The sequence below is a fragment of the Epinephelus lanceolatus genome, chromosome 16 (assembly GCF_041903045.1).
Source record: "Epinephelus lanceolatus isolate andai-2023 chromosome 16, ASM4190304v1, whole genome shotgun sequence".
Lineage (NCBI taxonomy): Eukaryota > Metazoa > Chordata > Actinopteri > Perciformes > Serranidae > Epinephelus > Epinephelus lanceolatus.
This window is the reverse complement of record NC_135749.1, coordinates 29,037,185-29,058,327: the sequence shown is the minus strand read 5'-3', so window position 1 is coordinate 29,058,327 and position 21,143 is coordinate 29,037,185. Positions and strand designations below refer to the sequence as shown.

The window sequence follows — 21,143 nt, the reverse complement described above, 5'->3', positions numbered from 1 at the left end:
ATTATTAGTTAATCATGACATGCTGTACAGACAGAAATCAGACTATTACAGTAACCACAGTGTTAGTCATCACAGCTGGTCTTTGTCATTGTCTTGTCTGTGCTCTTATCACTTATATCCTCATTTCCTTCAACACTTCTACTGAGAATAAGGAAGAGTTACATCATTTCCTGTATTTATAAACCCTGACCTCTCCAAAATGCAATTAGGGAAACATTGTCTTGAGGTTTTCAACCAACTAACCATTTGTTTTTCCTGGTGCATAATGAACATTACAGGCTCCTTGAGATGCTAAAGGGGCAGTGGACTCTTGTTCTTTCTTATAACAGCTGTGAAAAGCTAGGAGTTTTGAATGGCTTTATATTTTTTAAGCAAATATCAACTTTTTGTGTTTGATGCATTGTCAGGCAGGACTATAGCTCATAAAAAAAATGACATCAGGGACAGAAATCTGATTCACTGACACAGAGGGAGGACAACTTTGCAACTATAGCAACCTCAAGTGGTGGTGAGACATTACTGTTAAGGTCTTTGAAAAGTAATGTGATAAAAAAGTATTGCACAGCTTTATACAACATTGCATTCACTACACGTATGTGACACATAAAACCTCTGAATTTTTGGATCCTTTAATCTAAATATAGTGTTGCACCCTACAGTGTATTATTTCAAATATGTTAAATGTGTTATGACAGAAGGATTTGGATTGAGTAAGAGGTGTTTATGTCTGAATATGTCAGCACTGGGAGACAGGGGAATGTTGTCACACAAGAAAAAGTTGATGTTTCTCTTTTTTATTCAGTCAAAAACATAATCATATTTTGTACATTTTCATATTCAAACTACACCAAACCACCTTTTCCTTCTGAGCTTATAAATACAATAATAATTATTTTCAAGGCATGAAACAGACAGCATAGTTACATAGGGTCTGCATCTCAGCTGGCAATATAATTGGAAAAAATAGGCCTTTATCAAAGCAGACGTTTTAAATTATCATGGTGATAATAAACTGGTGTTTAGAAACACAGATGGGCCCCTGCCAGCTGACAGATTCAAACTCAGAACCCTCTTGCTGTAAGGCAACAGGGCTAACCTCTGCACCACCATGCCACCTAAACTTAGCTAATATTAATTTGGTTCAATCAGGAGAGACTTTTTTAAGAGTGACTAATAACTTATTACATAGTGCACAATAAAAATGAAAAGTGACAAGTTCTTTCGCAATTAGAGCCCATTGTGATGTGTATATTTAGGGGTAGAGATGCTGTGGTTAATTTGGGAATATTCCCCCAATGGAGTCTAGACACTGGTGGTGGAGGTGAAGAGAGGAATGGCTGAAAGATGAAGATGATGGGATGAGGAGCAGGACAGGGCAGTGGATGTGCTGAATACTGGAGGTGAATGGGGTGGAGGAGGGTTGCATCTGCTCATGATGAAATGACAACAGACAGCAGCAGAGAAATGAAGGGTTTTAAACTTGACAGCACCTATATGATTAGCTTAAGGAGACCGTGGCAAACGTGGTTGGATTAATTGAGTGAGGACCATAGTCAGCTGATAGAGTAGAGGCAGAGAGATTTCTGAATGAAATGAGAGCGTATGAGAGTCTTCCTGACTGAACTTTGGCTACACTTCATTTATTTACCCTATGCTTTTTGAACTGTGATGTGTCAGAATGTCTTCAGTCAAAATGGCCTATTAGTTTGTAGGTCTTTAGCTTTGCAGTGCTACTGTTTACAGGCTGCCTAGGTCCATCAAATATGTTATACATGCTAGATAAGGGTTTATTGACTACAGTTTTATTTATTGATAAATTATTACATTGAAGAATGGTTCTTAACTGAGGTCCAGGGACCCTCGGGGGTCCTTGAGGGAGTTCCAGGGAGAAATAAGGGGAATAGTTATTTTTTACCATTCAATTTATCATAGAAGTGAGTCCAATGTGAGTAAGTAGAAGTAATAGTGACTATTCTGATCATAGGTTTCACTTCCTCCACAGTTATCCCCTTAACAACTATAGAATTATTGTTGTAATCATAATCATTATGTTGTATCATAATCTAACAACCAAAATCTTTTCAGGTGGAGTTTGCTGAAGCAAAATCTTATCTTAAATCTTAAATGGGGGTGTGTGACTTAATTTGTTCTATTTAAATGGTCCGTGATAAGAAAATTGTTGACATAGAGGACGGTGGTGTGTGGTAGATGTTTAACTCACTTCACAGTTGCTCACAGGTGCCTCCGGGCTGGAAAAGCCGATTGCTTGAAAAGATGTTGTGCATTCTTACAGAATGTCCATGAGAAAAACAGTAGAGACCCACAACCAGTTATGTCAGGAAGATAATGGTTATTATGTCACTTTCTTTTGTTGTCATTTTTAGCTTAAACCATCAAACGTGTTGTTTTACAAGAGGAGGAGGAGACAATGACAATAAAAAACAACCTATGCTATACTTAGCACCTTTCATGTAAGAAATGCAGCCCAAAATGCTTTACAACAAAGGCATTATAAGGATTGCTTCACATGAAAACTGACATAATATGCATAAAACAGACAAGGCAATTCAATATAAAGGGACATTTAAAATTAAAACAAGGATCAACTGATTTAACAATTTAACTTTGAATTTGTGAGACAGGGTTATAGTGACTTTGGCAGAGACAAGTTATGTTGATGAACAATTACTGCGCAGTGCTCACTACACATGAGATCATCTTGGTCACATGAGATGAGATACACCAACAGAACTACATGAGCAAGTATCACAGGACAAACAGCGAGCCTGTTAGCTCAGGAAGGATTCTGGGGAAGTTGTGGTGCAGATTTAAAGCCACATCCTTTATTATTCCACTAAAGGTGTTAGATTACATGTTTGTGGTCAAATATTAAGTTGAGACTCAAATTGCGGAGGAATTATAAACACCATTAAGTGATTCTGGTTGAAATTACTGGACACAAGTTTTGGTCCAAAGTACCAAAATCCCATTGCAAGACAAGTGATAAGACATTAACAGTATGTGAGAAAATCTTTCGATGTTTATTTTGGGTTTGCCTTAAGCCTCTCAGACAACTAGATGTTTCAGTATACAAGAAAAACAAGTGATTGTTCTTTAAAAGTCTATTTTATCCAATGCTTTTCATTGTCTTCTTTCAAAAGAAGTCATTTTGAACAATATTGTTGTTTTTCAGTCGGCTGTTTTGTTGATAAAATATCAAAACAAAAAAAGACAAACACTTGTTGTCACACTTGCTTTAGAGGATAGGCTTAATAAGCAGCCTAAAAATGCAAAAAGCAACCTCTATCATTGCATAGTTATAGACATGTAGTAAAATGAAATATTGAAAAATACACTAATTACTACGGGTATGCACAAGATTTTGAGGTTTGAACCGATTAAATGAAGAAGATATACTGTAACATGTTACACAGAAAGAGTTTTGTGCTTCTCATCTGTCAACAATAAAGCCAATAATTGTATTTCCCAAAATATTAAACTGCTGGATTTAAAAAATGCAGACAAATACTGTGGAAATTTCTGTTTCCATAATACTTCCAGTTATAGCTATCAAGTGAATATGAGTCTGATAAGAGGTGAACGTAGTGTGGGTGTGAGGGATAAAACTCTTGGGAAACCACAGCTTACCAGTAAAAATTCAGTGTTTTGGGTCAAAATCTTCTGAATATGTGACCAAGTTGATGTTTCTTTCACTAATATTCAGACCACGATTCTGCTTTAGTAATCTCCATAAATGTTCAAGTGTGTTGGCAAAACCAGGCACTGACAGCTATCATACAACAACTGCACACAGGGACTTAGTGAATGCACACCATCAAAACACAAGCTCTCAGACTGCCCACGCAGCAAACTTAGAACAGTCTTAAAGTGTAAATACCCTTGTCACTATCAGTATTATCTCAGGACTACACGCTCAACTGACAAGTTCTTTCCATGAAGTGTGAAAAGTGTGAAAAGGGGAACAGGGGAAGATATGTTGTTAATCAGGTTGACAGTGAGCGCCAGTTCATCTTGCTCAACTTCCCTTGAGTAATACTAAAGAAAAAACAATTCCTGTAAAATAAATGACGTAACTGCATCAGCATGAGCTCATATCTGAAATATGTTCAACCACACCAAGATTTTATCATCTTCAGTAAAAACCTAAGGAAAGTTAAAGTACACACAGTGCCAAACTGAGCACATTTGGTGCATGAGGCAGGCTGCCCTTCCATCCCCTCACAGGGCTGACATAACCATTCACGTTTATGGACAATTTAGAGTCACCAGTTAACCTGACCTACATGTCTCTGGACTGTGGGAGGAAGCCAGAAAACCTGGAGAGAACCCACAACCCACAATGACACAGGGAGAACATACAAGCTACACACAGAAGGGCCCTGGTCAGCCAGTGGATTTGAACTCAGAACCCTCTGGCTGTGAGGCAAGAGTACAAACCACTGCACCACCATGCCACCTCAAAAAAACAAAAAACAAAAAACAAAACAAAACAAAACAAAACAAGGCACATAGGGCAAAAAACAACTTTGCTGACAAACAATAATGATAATAAAAAACAAACAATACAAGAATAGGGTATGTGCAAATTTCACCTCCATTTTCCTTTTGCACTGCACCCTGGGTGGCTTTTGCCTTTTCATCTTCCCTTACTCTATGCTCTTTTTGGAGGGGGTGGAGAGTTAATTTTGGAGCCCCCGCTGGCTAATGCCCTAGGCAGCTGCCTAGTCGCCTATAGGAAGGTCCACCCCTAAGTACACACTAAATGATTTTCAAATTTAACAAACTAGAAATTTAGAAATACATATATGTACAGACTAAATTAAATGCACAAGTTATTATTAATTTAACTAAATGATGCAATAATTAAGCACTCCTTAAGGACATTGAAACAATGTCAAATGTCTTTGTCTTCTTTTGTAACCACCTGAAGAGCCCTAAAGCCATGTATAAGACGAAGACAAGGGTATTTCTGTCATACCATGTACAATCTTTAAAAAAAAAAAAAAATACATATCACTCATCATGCTGTCTGTCGGGGAAAAAATGATGGCAACCAAAAAAATCTGCATTTAACTGGTTTGAACAAGAGTTGAAAGACATGTCAAACATGTCTTCAGCAGTATCAAAGAAAAAGTCAGGACTCCCAGTGACCAAAATAGGCACAACTTTATTTTTTTTTCTTCCAAAACTGCTGCATAACAAACTAAAATCAATATGAAAACACACAATACAAAATAAAAATAACACTTCAGCATTGCTCACGATGAGAACAAACATTAGTTTGGGTTTTAATTTTGGATCTACAGTGAGTAAAAAAATGTCTAGACAGGAATCGCCTCATTCACAAGGTGGCATGTTGAGCTAGAAAAGCTCTGATTCTCTGCAGGAGCTCTTTCTTCACACTGTCTGGTACAAGTGCTGCACAGGAGAGAGAAAAGTTTTGACATGTCAGGTTACAGCGATACACACTATTATCTTTACACTTAGAATTATCAGAAAGTGTTGACACTGTGTATGATGTTGTTGTAGTGGATTGCATCATGTTGTAAGGCAGTTGCCTGTAAACCAGGAAGACGCACTATTAAGAGCACCAGTACAAAACAGCACCTCATATTACAGCTTCTAAATGTACCATAGAATACTATAGTCTGAACTGAACTAATACATAACACTATCTTTTTTAAAAACACAGGTCAGCCATTCCCTGTATATGTTTACAGTGTAGCATCTGTGTCCTTGAAGCTCTTATTGAAAGACACTGGCATGTTGTGTAAGACATTATTCTTTCAGCAACTTCTGTAAAATCATACTTTATTTTTCTTAAGCACTTAATGATGAAGTGTACTGTGCTAATCAACTTTCACTGAGTAAGAATCTTCTGTTCAGCAACATGAGAGATGCACACCTGCCACATGTGGCCATTTGCAGTTAAGGAGGAGAGAAGACATTATTTATTTATTTATTGTTTTACATCTTTTTAAATAAAGAGAATGAATAAATAGTGGTTAAACAGCATTGTCACTACTTTTGAAACTCTTAAAGCCTCCTGTTTTTTTATGTAGATAAAAACAGTGGTGGAGGAAGTATTCAAATACTTAAATAAAAGTACTAATACCACAGTAAAAAAAACTTTGCTACTGGTAAAAGTCCGGCATTAAAAATAATACTTAATTAAAAATATGTAAGTAAAAACAGGAAAATGTATTTACGTTTTAAAGGTAGAAGTTCAAAATGAAAAAATGTTTTTAGCAATTAAATATTAAAAAAGGAAAGCAGCAAGTCTAAATATTTAAGAAGCTGGAACCATGAAATGTTTTTGCATGAAAACCGCACTTTTACATTGTCTGAAAGAAAAATCAAAAATTTTAATTTTTTTAAGTACCTTGTAACTAAAGTTATCAAGTAATTATAGTGGCATAAAAAGTAAAATATTTCCCTCTGTGTAGAGGAGTAGAAGTAGAAAGTGGCATGAGATTTAAATACTCAAATAAAGTAAAAGTACAAACAGCTGCTTTCAAAATAACGAAAACACAGTAATGCTTTGTCTCAGGTGATTATAAACTGATGAAAACAAAGTTATGGATATCATATTCTATTTCTGCCAGTAGAATCCCCTAAATCCTACACACTGGGCGTTTGAGTTTAGAGAAATCTGTCTGTCTCACAGTATCACATAGCTTATTTCAGCTCTTCATGAAAGCCATATCAATATGAATATATGTGAATATGAATTAAATGTTCAAAGCAAAGACTACATATCTCTTATGGCTTTACTATATTATCACATGGAAATATCTCATATTTCTGATTTTACTATTGTATTTACACCCTTTATTATTTGTTAATGATTCGTTTTGTAGCTAGTATTCTTGTTTTTCTTCCATTACTTAGCAGTTGAATTTCTCTGTGTGGGATCATTAAAGCTGATCATATCTCATCAATTCCAACAAATTATTCTAGATGTTTTGGGCATTATTTCTCCCACATGTCATCAGAAGTTGGCATCTTTAGAAACTTTGGGATCTTCACTTGAAAATAAAATATAGTTCTGTTGTTTAAACATGAAGTTTGAGTCTGTGAGATCAGAAGTTTTCTCTGACTGACCCTGCAAGTGTTTTTTGAGCAGATTATACACAAAACTGGATTAAGCACATTTACAGCGCAACTTCTTAAGTGTGACTATTATTTCTGTACTTCTTCCACCCCCTGCTGTTGTGTTTGCACATGAAAGTCTGTACCTCTGCCTTTTGGTGTGACTTCTGTGACCAGGTCCTCCACTGTGACATGCTCCAGACCCTTTTCTTTTATCACATCTGCAAAAAATAATTCATCAATAATCCTGGTTCGTGGTGGCACCGTTACACCGACACCGACAAACTCACACATACAATACCTTTGCAGTGTGCTTTCAGCTGATCCTTCCATCCACACTCCACCAGCTTTGCCCTGAGCAACTCTTTCAACCTGTGGCCACACATTTACAATTAGCTGACATTACTAAGGCGTCTAAATAGCCTCTGGTGTCTCTAAAGCATTCATAAATAAGCTCAGTGAAGACAGAAGCTTGACTCACCGCTCCCGTTCCCCCATCTCTATCAGCTTTTGGTTAATTGCAGCCCTCATCTGGGAGTCTTTGCTCATGATCTGTCTCAAATCACACACAAATGTTAACAGTTTCCGGTTTGAATTCAACGATTTCAGGGGAATGTGGCAACAAAAATATTTTATTTTGCGGGCTACAGGGTAGATGTTACCTTTTGTCGAGATGGATCAGCTGGGGTACACACAGTTCCTTCACACAGCCGTGCCGTCTGAAACCGTCAAAAGCCTAATGGTTCCGCTTTGGCAGCCGCGAATTTGTACGAACCGACTACAGCATCACTAAAACAAAAAACTGGTCAGATAGCGCACTTTAGCTTCATACAAACGCTTATTTTGACTTAATGGCTTAATAAAAACATGAAACTCTTTAAGAGAAAACACAAGAACTCAACCTCCCATGAGCGTCCGGGCAGCTCATGTCCGCTGGAAAAATGGGTCCGTGTGCTCCAAAGCAGGAAGTGCATGTCTTGCTGACTTTTGCATGCTTCACAACAACTTGTGTACAAGCCTGGCACATTTTAAGGACATGGCTGCGTCAAATTATTCCCTGAAGGTCAACAGAGAGCTTCTGGACCCCAACTTTGAAAGTTACAGGTTATCCCTTGACGCCATACCAACGTACAATGTTGAGCTGGATGCTGGTGAGACAAACTAACTTAACTTACAGTACAGTTAGCAATTGTGCTAGCATAGCATTGATGCCACACAGAAAGCTCTGATTTATCACTTCAGTCACAGCTGTAAGCAAACATAAGTAATTAAATGAGTTATTTTAATTTACAGGTGTAATTGAAAACGTCCATTTGTTATGCAAAATAGTAGTAATGGCATTAAAGCTGCCCTAGCTGAACTCCAGACTTAAAGCTTGTGGGTTCAGAGGGTCCTTAAGAAAATGAGGAGTGGTTCAACATACTTTTATTTTGTATTCACTGCAGATTAGGCCTATCTGCGCACCGTAAGTAACAGTGACGTTAGTGATGATTCCAACGTTTTATCTTAGTCCGGGGTGTCAAACTCATTTTAGTTCAGAGGCCACATTCAGCCTAATTTCATCTCAAGTCGGCTGGACCAGTAAAACCATTGCATGATAACATTTAAATAAAAACACTTCCAATTTCTTTTCTTTCTTTTAGTGTAAAGAAGTACATTCTGAAAACGTCCATCCAATTACAAATCATATCAAGAACAGTTTGACATGTCTTAAGAAAAATAAGCAAGCGTTTCTCAGTTTTTCCACATATAGACAGTCTATTACTCACTGTCATTACATGAGCATATTTCCATACATTTCCACTCCTGCTTAATAATGCTAGCATCACCACACCAAACTAAAGTGGTAGCTACTGAGAAAGCGGGTTAAGTTATCCCCAGCCTTTCAATCAATTTACAAATCTAAAGTTTCGGCAGTGCCTTAGCAATGAGGTTTCACCATTATTGTTTTAAGGTTAAGTCTGATACAGATTCTTTAGTGCTGGAGCCGCTTAATGACAATATTTGCATAATGTTTAGTGTCTTTACAAATGAGTGCGAGTATTCTTTGTTTTTTCAGAGTCTTGTATCCTGGTCAGGGTAGAAAAGCCTCTGAAGCAGCATATTACATGAAATAGGCTACTCGCTGTTTAACTAGCTGTCTACTGCAAGTAGTGTTTGTCAGTAAAGAATTTATGTTGTCCACAATGTGAAAAAATATCTTGGCTTCAACACATGTCATAAAAAATAACTTACAATGAGAGCATATATGCAATTATTAAATAGAATTAGAAAACAGAGGGACTGGTTGTAAGATGTAGTTTCAGAAAGAGGCATATGGAGAATATGCATTTAATATTTTAATTGCATTTGGTAGGAATGACTAGCTGTGATTAATACTGGTGGCTTTTACTTGTCTATAATACCTCACTCAGAGTTATAAACGTCCAATATATAAAACACACAAAAACTAGTTAAGTTAAAAATCTCATAAAATTGATATTTTATAAATTTAGAGAGGACTAGAGAGAAATTGTACGCTTAGAAAAATCTAATCAGAAAATTAAATAATGATATGGAGGGATTTGCTGGTATGTTATTACTTCCACATTAGCTACAACTCCAGAAATCAATCTTTTGGGGGCATTTCTGCTTTATTATGATAGTGAGAGATAGACAGAAAAGGAGGGGCTAAAAGAGGGACTGATATGCAGCAAAGGGCCCAGGCTGTACTGGAATCTGGGCCACTGCAGTAAGGATTCAACCTTCATTGTATGCGTTCTGCCCAGTGAAGTACTAACAGATTCTCTGTCATCCTTATCTCATGTTAATTAAGTGGTTCTTAAACCTTTTTCTGTTGCTGATATGACTTAATAAGTGACTCACAAAAATTACCAAAAATAATTTTACAGTCTGCTACCTATTAACCAAAAGATGCCATTGGACTGACACTGAGATCAAAGTAGATGGAGGCAGGTATCAATGATAATGTTCTTGTATCCCGTCAATCTGTAACAGTAGTTTTTGTAATCTCACTCATTCAGTGCTTTTAGAAAATCTTATTAAAACAAAAGATGTACATGACCAGGTGCTGTCTCATTTTTATGTCTTTTTTTTTTACCTTTTGCTTTTCCATCTTTACTGCAGCGGTGGAGGAAGTGAAGTTGAAGGATACCCAGTACACCCTGGAACATATGCGTGCTTTTGGAATGTACAATTACCTCCACTTAGATCCTTGGTATGAAGACAATGTTTTGTTTTTGGACTGCAAAGGAAGGGTGCTCAGTCTCACCGTCACCCTGGTAAGCTTTAAATTCTGTTGTTTTTTTTGTGGAAGTCCTTGTTCTGGTAACTTTAGCTTTTGTTCTGTTGTTACCTAGTTGCCAATGTATCCCTCCACCCATGTCTGTGAAGCAAAATCCTTTATATTCACTCTTCATGTAGAATAAGAATTGTGATTGTTCTTATAATGTTGTGATAGTGGAATTGTTGGCAGGCTTTAATGAAACTGACACACCAGCAGGTGGTGACCAAACACTTGTGTAAAAGCAGCATCAGCCCATGATACATTTCTGCCAGGTGATGTCAAGACAAAATTATCCTTGAAAAATTTCCACAATATTAACATTTTTACAAGCTGCAATATTAAAGTGACTTATTATAATTTCCCTCACTTGCTGTTCTCTTGCTCAATTAGAAACAATTAAAGAGGAAGTTTGAAAGTCTAAATTTTCAGGCAAAAACACAACTTTTTATTCCATCTTTTGTCCATCGCGTCAATAATCACAGGAAATAAAGTTTTGGATGAACCCTTGTTTGTCTGTGGTTAATCACAGGAGTGATAACATAATTAACTTAAGGTACTGATCTAGGTTTGTCATCCAATACCAAGAAGCTGAGACGAGGAGCAAAATCAGCACAGTGACCTTTTCAGCAGAGACTTCTTTTATGTCGAAGACATCATTGAATATAATGAGAGATAATTGGTGCCACATCAGTGTTTTTAACATCAGAACTGGCATGAATGATGATCATCAGGCTATAATCCTGTGGGACAGTATTTCTGGCTTTCAGTGGCATCATAAAATTACTCTTTATAAAAATGTGTTGCTGGGATTTTAATTACAATGATAATAATAATAATAATTACATGATAATTATCGTCCCCGACAAGCCCCTTTTGCGTACATTTGCAGGGAAGTGTCACCCAGCACATTGTACATAGGCGGTTCACATTATGTTCTGGGCATTAACATCACAGATGCTGGAGAAAATGATCTCAAAGGTGCATCATACATCGGATAGCGATATAATACGCAGTGTCACGCTCCATGGCAACAACAGGGCAGCTGGTGCATAGTCCTTTTGAGACACTGTTACTTCACGCAATGAGTAATTGATGCTCATGTGGTGGCATATCTGTCTATTACTAATAAGGCTCTGAGAGTCGTGAATCACATGTGAATCCAAGTCACGTGGGCAGCCACACAACAGCTGGTATCTTTGGCTCTCCTGGATGAGTACATTTCATATTTTTCAGCTTTTATGTTTAAGGTATCTTTTTGTGGCCTTATACCATCATGTTTTGTTGTGTGTTTTCATATCAGATGTTAGTCGTGGAATTTTCTTAGGGGATTATAGTGCCCCATTCAATATGAAAGCAGTGACCTTTCTGTTCTTCTGTAGTTCAAAGCCTTCTCTTATTAAGTGTGTCTGTTTGTATCTTTGTGAGTCATGACTGGACTGCTTAAAGAATTTGGTAGCAGAGAGAACAGATTTGTCATCCATTTTACATTATTCAACAATTATTTTCATCAGTTTTTGTGTAATTTGCAATAAGGAAGAAACCCAAATCCAGTTTGTACCATTCCGATGCTTTTCTCCACCACTAGTTGAAAATTCCTTCTGGGGATCAATAATGTATTTCTGATTCTGATTCTGGAAGTGCAAAAATAGGGTTCTTTGGCTTGTTCCCATGGGAAAAACCTTTTTGGTTCTTGGTAGAACCTTTATAAAAGATAATCTTCCATACCCCTTTTCCACCAACACGGAATGGGTTCTGTATTGGTTACTGTATCTACAGTACAGGCCAAAAGTTTAGACACACCTTCTCATTCAATGCATTTTCTTTATTTTCATGACTATTTACATTGTAGATTCTCACTGAAGGCATCAAAACTATGAATGAACACATGTGGAGTTATGTACTTAACAAAAAAAGGTGAAATAACTGAAAACATGTTTTATATTCTAGTTTCTTCAAAATAGCCACCCTTTGCTCTGATTACTGCTTTGCACACTCTTGGCATTCTCTCCATGAGCTTCAAGAGGTAGTCACCTGAAATGGTTTCCACTTCACAGGTGTGCCTTATCAGGGTTAATTAGTGGAATTTCTTGCTTTATCAATGGGGTTGGGACCATCAGTTGTGTTGTGCAGAAGTCAGGTTAATACACAGCCAACAGCCCTATTGGACAGCTGTTAAAATTCATATTATGGCAAGAACCAATCAGCTAACTAAAGAAAAACGAGTGGCCATCATTACTTTAAGAAATGAAGGTCAGTCAGTCCGGAAAATTGCAAAAACTTTAAATGTGTCCCCAAGTGGAGTCGCAAAAACCATCAAGCGCTACAACGAAACTGGCACACATGAGGACCGACCCAGGAAAGGAAGACCAAGAGTCACCTCTGCTTCTGAGGATAAGTTCATCCGAGTCACCAGCCTCAGAAATCGCAAGTTAACAGCAGCTCAGATCAGAGACCAGATGAATGCCACACAGAGTTCTAGCAGCAGACCCATCTCTAGAACAACTGTTAAGAGGAGACTGCGCGAATCAGGCCTTCATGGTCAAATAGCTGCTAGCAAACCACTGCTAAGGAGAGGCAACAAGCACTTCCCACTGTGAAGCATGGAGGAGGAGGTGTGATGGTGTGGGGGTGTTTTGCTGGTGACACCGTTGGGGATTTATTCAAAATTGAAGGCACACTGAACCAGCATGGCTACCACAGCATCCTGCAGCGACATGCCATCCCATCCGGTTTGCGTTTAGTTGGACGATCATTTATTTTTCAACAGGACAATGACCCCAAACACACCTCCAGGCTGTGTAAGGGCTATTTGACCAAGAAGGAGAGTGATGGAGTGCTGCGGCAGATGACCTGGCCTCCACAGTCACCGGACCTGAACCCAATCGAGATGGTTTGGGGTGAGCTGGACCGCAGAGTGAAGGCAAAGGGGCCAACAAGTGCTAAACACCTCTGGGAACTCCTTCAAGACTGTTGGAAAACCATTTCAGGTGACTACCTCTTGAAGCTCATGGAGAGAATGCCAAGAGTGTGCAAAGCAGTAATCAGAGCAAAGGGTGGCTATTTTGAAGAAACTAGAATATAAAACATGTTTTCAGTTATTTCACCTTTTTTTGTTAAGTACATAACTCCACATGTGTTCATTCATAGTTTTGATGCCTTCAGTGAGAATCTACAATGTAAATAGTCATGAAAATAAAGAAAACGCATTGAATGAGAAGGTGTGTCCAAACTTTTGGCCTGTACTGTAATTATGAAATGTTCTGAGCATTTTGACCAAAAAGAAATTGGTTCAGAACTGGAAACTTTGGTTCCCAACTAGAACAAAAAGTGAACAGGTTTTTCTTAACCTGAAATTCGAACTGTGATGACATCCGTGGGCATGTCATATTCTACAAGTTGGATAGAGAGGATGGAGAACACTTGAGACGTTAAGTGAAAAATCATTGCTAAAAAGAGCATGCATTGGTCTTAATTGTTGGTCCATGCTTGTTTTTTGATAAAGAAAATATCTGTATTAAAAGAACACAACCTCACGGGTAATCAATGTGATCTGGCATCTTACTACTACAGTTTACTTCCATTGTGCACAAAAGTAGTTTATTAGCCTTATGATTTTATTCTACATGTCATCAACATTCAGCCTGCTGATGTGTTGTGACCTCCAGCAAGAAAGGTGCTTATTTTCTATTCATTATTCTATTGGCCATTAGTATTACACTTGTCTAAGCAAGCTAATTTTATATTAGAAACACAGCATTGTAGACTATGCATTGACATACATGCTACAGTGACTTTTATCACCTTTACCTTTTTTTTTTTTTCTTTTTTTTTTACACAATAACCATGAAATAGCCTTGTGAAATATCAGGAAAGCCAATGCCTAACACCCACAAAAGGGATTTAACAGAGAACCTTTTATATATTCAGCAGTTTCATCTAGAGCCTTAATAGTAACTAACAACATTACCGATAGATCTCTCTCCCATTAATTATAGTTTTAGTTTAAATGGTTAGCCTGGAGCTGGTGTGGTCTTGCACAATCCGCAACACTCATGGTTCATAATCCCATTTCTAGGGGGTGGAAAATTTATGAAATCCCTACTACTACAGCCTTTACTATTTCAATAGAGCAGTAAGGTTGGGAACCAAAATGCGGTTCCAGTTTAGAACTGAAAACAAAACCCCAAGTAGCAGGTACCCACTTCAAAAAAAGAAAAATAATTTTGGCGGACCATGTGTGTTTATGTCATGAAATGATGGTAAAGTTCAAGATCAACTAGCAGAACACAAGTAAAATTAATGTATTAAGTGTATTTCAGATACACCTACATTTAGAAATATCATTTGAAACATTTGAATGTTTGAGGGTGAGGATCTCAACAATCGGTTGTTTGGGTAAAAAGGGTCATTACTGAAACCCTTAGATTTACAAAGAACGCTTGAAGAACCCTTTCTTGAGAAAAGGGTTCTTCGAAAGCAATAGGTTCTTGGTAGAGCCTTAGCCCTTCAGGAACAACTCTTTTGGAACTCTTATTTCTAAAAAATCAATAAAAGCAATTTAAAGATGTTGTCTTGGGCTTTGGGAAATTGTGATGTGTGCGTATTTAATTATTTTTTGATATTCCATAAAGCAAAGGAATAATCATAATCAAGAAAATAATTGTTACTTAATCTAATTTACTCTCTGCACATATGACTAAATCAAACACAGTTTAGGTATATGTCGAGACTATTTTATCTGTCTGTTGTCTGGATGCAGCACTAATTGATGTATCTTTGTGTTGTGAATCCAGGATACTGCCCTGGGGAAGCCAAGAGAGGTTTACCGTATAACCTCTGACTCCAGCCAGTGTGAGGATCGTATTTGTGCTTCCCTCAGCCTCACCTCAGCGACCTGGGCGGCTCTCTCTGACGGTGCTGGCCAACTGTACCTTCTCCGCACTGGCAAGAGGGGAGACAGCTCCAATATGAAGTGGGAAGTAAGTATAACTTTTTAACTATTTGAAGTAATACACAAATATATTTCAAACAATTTTGCGTGTTTTCCACTACATCTGTGATAGGGTATGAGGTATAGCAGTTGCAATGTAATCTAATTATGTCATATCAAAGGGCAATAACAAATCCATGGCCTTTTATCGACCTCTTATGGTAACTAAATGGGAGTGCAACAACAGGGAACAAGAACAAGATTGAACAAACTACTTTGTACAAAAATCCCTCGTATCTGCATGAATACGCCTTAAGTTTGAATAATTCTAAATCTGACACAGTTTCACAAAAGACACAAGTAGTTAAGCAGAGATCCTGCATACTGTATGTTAAAGGGGAGATGTAACCTTGTACTACTGTAATACTGCTGCTTCATCATTGTCTATTTTTACATAAAAATGCAGCACAAAAACTGAACTACGAAATAAGGTCACCAGCCCTCTCACATATCCCACTGTCTGAAAGTTAACTAGCTGCTAGCTAGCTAGCATATTATCGTCATCGTCACTTACATTGTACTCACCAGACAAATTCGTTGCGCTGCTCACACAGCTCCATGTGTGTCTCCTCCTGTGTTTGTTCGAGTACTGAGGTGTGCGTGTGTTGTATAATTCTTCAAAATCAAATATTGTCAGGATAAATTTTTCGTCTTCGGATTGCATTGTATTGTTTGTCGCTTGTAACTGCCGTAAACTGCTGTAACTGCCACAACAAAACAGGAAGGAGGAGGATTTGATTGGCTGCCTGGGCCAATGATGACAATCACGAATGGTGCTACTGGCACCTGACGCTCAAAAAGTTGAAAATATTTTAACTTTTCAGTGTCTACGCGCGTCTAAAAACGCGCGTCTATAAAAACACGCGTCTATAAAAACGCGTCTAAAAAGACGTCAGAAAAACGCCCGTCTAAAAAGACACTTGAACGCCGGTCAGATGCACCATATCATAGGAAAACAATGGTTTTACTGCCGTTGCGTTTCTAGCGTCTCATTTCTGTGTGATCGCCCCCTAATAGCGTCCTGAGCAGAGAATTAAGTCACGCTCCCTCTATGTGTGTTCCGAGCTTCTCTGTTCATTGTTGTGGCAGATGGTCTGGTTGTGCATGCATGTCAGTGCATGTGTAAGTCTCTGTGTTTGTGTACCATTGGCTAGCTGCTCACTGCCGCTAGCATAGCGCCCTCCCTCCAGTTTTCCTCTCGGTTAACACTGTTAGCTCTGTCAGCACTGTTGCCGTTGTTAGTGCTGTTAAGGAAATTAGCACTGTTACAGACTCTTAATCATAGATATGCTCTGAATGTTGCATAAAGCTTCTTAGAGCCAAGAGGGCGAGATTGTTGATGTTCTGAATGTCAGGAAAGTGAGTGGTCAAAGCCAGATATCTAAGCAACTAGTGATTTAATGTTTGAGTCACCAAATAACACCATCAAAGTCCCCCAGTAGCTGTATCTATTCCAGCAGGCACTTTTGCTGGTCAGAAGCAAACATTTGATATTTGTCTCAATTCTAGAAGTCTTAGATGGCTGCCTGGTAAAATAGTTGAAGAATAAGACTTGTGATATTTTAAATTTTTCTAAATGTCACATTGTTAATGAGCCACACTGTTGTACTATGTGACATGCTGCTCCTTTATTATGATGAAAACAGGCACTGTCATTTAATACGCGTCCATCATACACATGTGTTACATACTCACCGCCATAAATACTGACCAAATGTGTATTAAAGGTGTGTATGATTATTATATTGGCAGAAATAGAATTTAATGTAATGAGTATGTTGTCTTTTGTGTATATTCACCTCAAAATAAGAGTTGTGGTGTTTTCATTACCTTAGAATGAGCCGTTTAAGGGAGCGGGTCCTTATATGTGGAGGTTGCAATGTTGCATTGCCATGTTTCTACAGTAGCCCAGAATGGACAAACCAAACACTGGCTTTAGATAGGGCCATTTTTTCAGGTTGGCCACCGGAGTTAGCAGCCACTCCGCAGTGAGCAGTATTGGAAACACACATGAGCTCACATGACCAGGTGCTAGGCTAGCGCCCTGTCTGCAACATGCACAACAGCATTGGAGAAACACTGATTTGTAATGTGAAACTGCATTATTTAGTGTTTTCACAAGTTTAAATCACCTGGTCTGTTTGTTTTGGAGAGAAAGAGCCCTCTGCAGATAATTCGGCTTCTGGTTAAAATCTCCTGAAAAGCGAAAAGGGTAGCACACATTCAGTTATCAGAGAAAAAAGAAGAGCACACATTTGTAGGTGCTGGGCTAGCGGCTCATCTCCAAAGAGCTGAACAGAAAAGAGGAAACTCTTATATTAATTCCTTCAGTGAACACTATGGGAATCCTAACTGGGAGAAGTTTCAGCTGGTTGCAATCTGCAGTCCTCACTGCTAGATGCCACTAAATCTTACACACATCTTCATTAATCTATAACTGAAAATAGTCACCAAAGAATGCACTATTAACTCCTGATTGTGTAGCATTTAATAAAGATAACAGTGCTCAGCTGTTTTGGAATAATACTGAGTCTTTTTCCAAAATGAGACCACATATTTAAAGATGAAAGATTAAGTTAACCAGTAAACTTGGGCCTGAGTGCTGCAGACCGGGTAGGTAGGTTGGAAAGTATAAAGAGACAGACTAACAAACTGTTGTTGGTTTTAGTCACATAAAAGAAACCTTATTCTGTGACCTGGCATGTACTATATATTCCTTATCTAGAGAAAAAAGAATAAATAGTAGTTGTATGCAAAATGTAAAGGACTGCATGTGTAGCATATTTTAATGAAGAAGCATTTAAAGGTATTAGAAAAAAAGATACCAAGATGCCAAAAGTCATGTTAAGAAATTAGGAGTGTTCAATGTGATGGGAGTAGCTGAAAGAAGTAGTATAGCCTTTAAAGGCTCGCTTGTCATTATTAAATGTCCTGTTATTCAGCATATAAACTTCTCAAAAGAAGCATTTTTTGAATTGTTATGTAAATTCAAGCTTTCTGTCTAAAAAGCTTAGCTGGCGTTTGGAAATTGGCTTATAGCAGTGAGGGATGAGGTCTTTGAAAAGATGAGTCTTTGTGCACTTTATCCTGTTAACAGGCTGCATTTGGGATTGGCCACAAATGAGAGTTCACTCTCTGAACAAGCACACTTGATGCAATTCTGAAAGCAAAGTTCAAGAGTGGCATTTGTAATGAAGATCTAAGCCCTTGAGTCAGTAACTTCCAATGTTCTAATTTTAAGTTTGAGCACTCAGGGATCCTTGATCCTTGAATCTGTCATTTTGGTTTGTGTGTGTGTTGTGAGGATACTGGTAATAAACAGACTTATTAACCAGGTCATTTTATGCAGTCACAGTAAAGTCAGGCTTCTCAGCATCACATCAGCTTCTTCAACCAGACAACTGAAGACATTGATTTAGAAATACTGGTGTGAATTAGCATTTTATTGATTGAATAAAGACAAATCTCTCTTTTCTAAAGCACAGTGTAGACTAAAGCTCATTTGATGCAACGCGTCAATGCTGAGGCCTTCATTAATGCATCTTTTACAGCATAAAACGATGATGCAGGGATATATCCTAATTTTCTAGTATTGAATTAAAGGCTATTCTAAATTCTGAGTTGTATATCCAGTTGCACTGACACCTCCTCTAAACTTTTCACAAGCTTTAAATTTCATATTTGGGTAACAGTTAGTTATAAAGGGGTAATAAGGAGCGCTCCTTGATGAAGTCAAATTAAGTTTATTTATAACACAGTTTAAGAACAGCCAGACATCTAAAATGCTTCTAACAGTAAAAAAGAGAGAGTACAGAAACTGACAAATGACATAAAGACAATGACAAAACACATACTGGTACCTAAAACTCATAGAAAGAATAAAAAGAAAAAGTAATATGGCACTATATATATATTTTTTTTAGATTTTTGTAGCAGACGTGCAGCTTCATTTTGCACCAGCTCAAGGTGTGACAGAGTCATCTGACTGAGTCTGAAATATAGTGCATTGTGATAGTCCAGACAGGAAGACATTAAAAGCATGGATTTTGACTCTTAAAGTCTTAAAGAAAACATGTGCTTCACCTTTCTTCAAAAACTCTTAGATGGTAAAAAGACTGTTTAACAACAACATTTATGTTTTATTCAAATCCAATTTATTACTAGGTCAAATAAAACCTATGTCAAGATTCTTAGTGAAGCGTTTGACATAACTAGAGAGCTAGTTTCTAAGAATCAGAATGATATTGTTCACTCAGCTGCATCTGGGCCTTTTCTTTAATTTTACTAGCTATATTTACTGTTTTCTGTATTTTAGCTAGATTATTTTAGGTGAGGTGATCCATCACCCTGACATGGTGATCAGCTATCTTATTTCATGCTATATAGCCAGTTTTTCTTCTATTAATTCCAAATGAAGCATTATTAATCTGTCCTATGAACTGATTAATTGCGTTGGCTTTGAAACGTTAAAAAATAGTGAAAAAATTGACATCATCAGACATTTTTTTCTGCGTTGAACAGTGGTTAAAAATCTAAACATACTCATTTTACAACAATATAAAACAGAGAAAAGCAGCAAATCTTGCCATTTAAAAAAATGGAACTCATGACTGGGTTAAGCTTGCCTCATCTCCCCTGCCCCAGGAGCGTTTTCATAATTGTTTTTAAATTTAAATCCTTCATCTGAATGCCTAGTTTCTTTTTTATCTTGACCTTCCAGTCTGCCTAAGCTTTCACCATTCTTCAAGCTGATGCTCCATCACGATGGTCATTCACCTCTTCCTGACCCTTCTAACTCTGTCTGGTTGTCATAAAATGCATAAATTCCGTTGGGCCAGCTCGGGAAAGTCTCCACACACCCTAACTTCAGTATACTGCAAAATACAAAGAGCTTTCTCTGGTGGCGATAGGCTTAATCAACATCGTGTGAACTTGTTTGGCGAGGGCTTAAAATGCAACGAACATTGATTTACGTGTGGAAGTCCCACACTCTAGCTTTATTCATATGTAGAAATTGTTAGTGATATATTGGCTAATCGTTTAGTGAACTTGGTATGAGCTGAATGTCTATTAATTTTTCATTACTTTGTTAAACACTACCACATCTGCCTTTTGCTTGTATGAAAACTAGAATGCCAGCCAACAGATTTTGCCCACTGTTAAGTGTATCCTGTAGAAATGATTGTATTTGTTGATTCTGTGCCCGTAGCCACTGTTCAGTGAAGACATGGGGGAGCCTTTTACCATCCTCCACAGCATCTCACATGTCCAGAATGGAGTCCATACCATGGAGCTCCTGCTGCTCCGCATCCTTAAAGACCCGCAGGAAACCAAAGGAAGTGGATACTCAGTGTCTCTTGAGTGGATCACAGTTGCCAACACAGCAGGACATGGTGGGTGGTGCACTGGCCTATCATAATTTTAGCAATTCAGCATGAAGTAAAATGACACAAGACAAGCGTGCCATACATAATTAGGTTGGAATTAGGATTTGAGTTTCAAGCCTGTTATTTCATTTTCATGTTAATTTTACAGTATTTGAACCCAGCAGACGACTGAAATCCTTGATAATTAAACCATAGTAGGAAGTTAGTCATGGTTTTCCATTAATGCGGTTTAATTATTATATCCCAGATGAGATTAGTGTACTCTAAAGCAAACATTGGCAAGAAGAATTTTCATTAAAGTTCCTGGCAATTGCTGAGAAAGAAAGGCACCCTAACTAATGATTCATAGACAAAAAAAAACTGAAGC

The 21,143-nt window shown here is 37.7% G+C and overlaps 2 protein-coding genes across 2 annotated transcripts in view; one reads left to right on the top strand and one right to left on the bottom strand.

Moving 5' to 3' along the window:
• Positions 1-5,168: 5,168 nt before the first annotated feature.
• On the bottom strand, positions 5,169-7,909 carry LOC117263922 (transcription and mRNA export factor ENY2-2-like). The gene is made up of 5 exons (XM_033637658.2): positions 7,776-7,909; positions 7,595-7,665; positions 7,415-7,485; positions 7,260-7,334; positions 5,169-5,439 (listed from the first exon to the last, which is right to left on the bottom strand). The coding sequence occupies exons 2-5, from the start codon at positions 7,660-7,662 to the stop codon at positions 5,363-5,365; spliced, it is 291 nt and encodes a 96-aa protein (XP_033493549.1). The 5' UTR covers positions 7,663-7,665; positions 7,776-7,909; the 3' UTR covers positions 5,169-5,362.
• A 173-nt stretch (positions 7,910-8,082) lies between these two features.
• The window catches only part of nudcd1 (NudC domain containing 1), a 75,195-nt gene continuing 62,134 nt past the window's right edge, over positions 8,083-21,143 (top strand). The window contains exons 1-4 of the mRNA XM_033637657.2: positions 8,083-8,264; positions 10,240-10,394; positions 15,193-15,378; positions 20,599-20,782. Of these exons, the coding sequence (XP_033493548.2) occupies positions 8,105-8,264; positions 10,240-10,394; positions 15,193-15,378; positions 20,599-20,782 (685 nt within the window). The 5' untranslated portion in view covers positions 8,083-8,104. The remainder of the gene's footprint in view (positions 8,265-10,239; positions 10,395-15,192; positions 15,379-20,598; positions 20,783-21,143) is intronic.

Excerpts from the sequence above, each read along its gene's own strand:
- LOC117263922 (XM_033637658.2), bottom strand. The coding sequence starts at position 7,662 with ATGAGCAAAGACTCCCAGATGAGGGCTGCAATTAACCAAAAGCTGATA. Across the intron at positions 7,486-7,594 it reads GAGATGGGGGAACGGGAGCG|GTTGAAAGAGTTGCTCAGGG; the intron begins GTGAGTCAAGCT and ends GTGTGGCCACAG. Across the intron at positions 7,335-7,414 it reads GCTGAAAGCACACTGCAAAG|ATGTGATAAAAGAAAAGGGT; the intron begins GTATTGTATGTG and ends TATTTTTTGCAG.